At 44.1% G+C, this 834-nt stretch overlaps 1 protein-coding gene across 1 annotated transcript in view; it reads left to right on the top strand.

The window, feature by feature from the left end:
- Positions 1–401: 401 nt before the first annotated feature.
- Positions 402–834, top strand: part of LOC118330994 (diacylglycerol kinase zeta-like) — a 10,534-nt gene continuing 10,101 nt past the window's right edge. Inside the window, exon 1 of the mRNA XM_035665750.1 lies at positions 402–490. Within this exon, the coding sequence (XP_035521643.1) occupies positions 402–490 (89 nt within the window). The remainder of the gene's footprint in view (positions 491–834) is intronic.

Genomic DNA, 834 nt, shown 5'->3' with positions numbered 1-834 from the left:
ACACACACACTCACACACACTACAGTGAGGAAGAGGAAGGTCTGACGGTGCAGATAAGTTTCTGTTTCGTTGTGCAGACGTGGTATCTGTTTCCTGGATCACCTCTGAGGCAGCTCATTGATCCACTGCAGAAAAAGACCAGCAGAGCCAATCCTTTTATTTTTGTTCCTCGTGTCCGTTAAGAAGCAGACTGCGACCCCATTACACGCTCCCTCGAGTTTGGACTTCAGATCTGAGCTGAGCTGCAACCTGACGCAACAAGATTCCCACCAGTTACATTTATAGTTTTAGAGTTTAATTTATCTGTGATTCATGCGTTACAGGTATTACAGTCAGCTCACTACAGGTTTGATTTTATAAATCCATTTTAATTTGGAAATTTCAATTCAGTGCTCGCTCCCATGAGGTTGATGGTTACAGGGTCCTCTTCTACAGACCACCACGTTAAACCACCTGTAACCCAGAACGGAGAAACACTGGCTCTAGAGAGGTACCGTAGTTTCTCTTTGTGCTTGAAAGGGAGGGTGAAGCAAGGGAGTCTGCAACTCCACCACTGCATGGCAGTAAATGCTACACACTGGACCTTCAATGAGGATATTTGTACCATCTGGTTTCCCAGTACTCACTAAAGGCTCTTCCACACAGACCTCGTTTAGTCTCAACTTTATAACTTTTCTGTTTGATATGAACCAAAATGACCCTGAAGTTCAATTTGTCCACAGCAGCAAGCTAACATTATCCAGCTAACAGCACAATCAGACAATATGTTCCACTAGCTTAGCAGTAATGTTAGCTTTGACTTTGGACTCTGTGTTGGACTCTGTGTTGTGGAGG

Source organism: Morone saxatilis, unplaced genomic scaffold, assembly GCF_004916995.1.
Source record: "Morone saxatilis isolate NCDOM2014 unplaced genomic scaffold, NCSU_SB_2.0 Contig2, whole genome shotgun sequence".
Lineage (NCBI taxonomy): Eukaryota > Metazoa > Chordata > Actinopteri > Moronidae > Morone > Morone saxatilis.
Note: the sequence above shows the minus strand (reverse complement) of the source record. Positions and strands in the feature narration are given on the sequence as shown.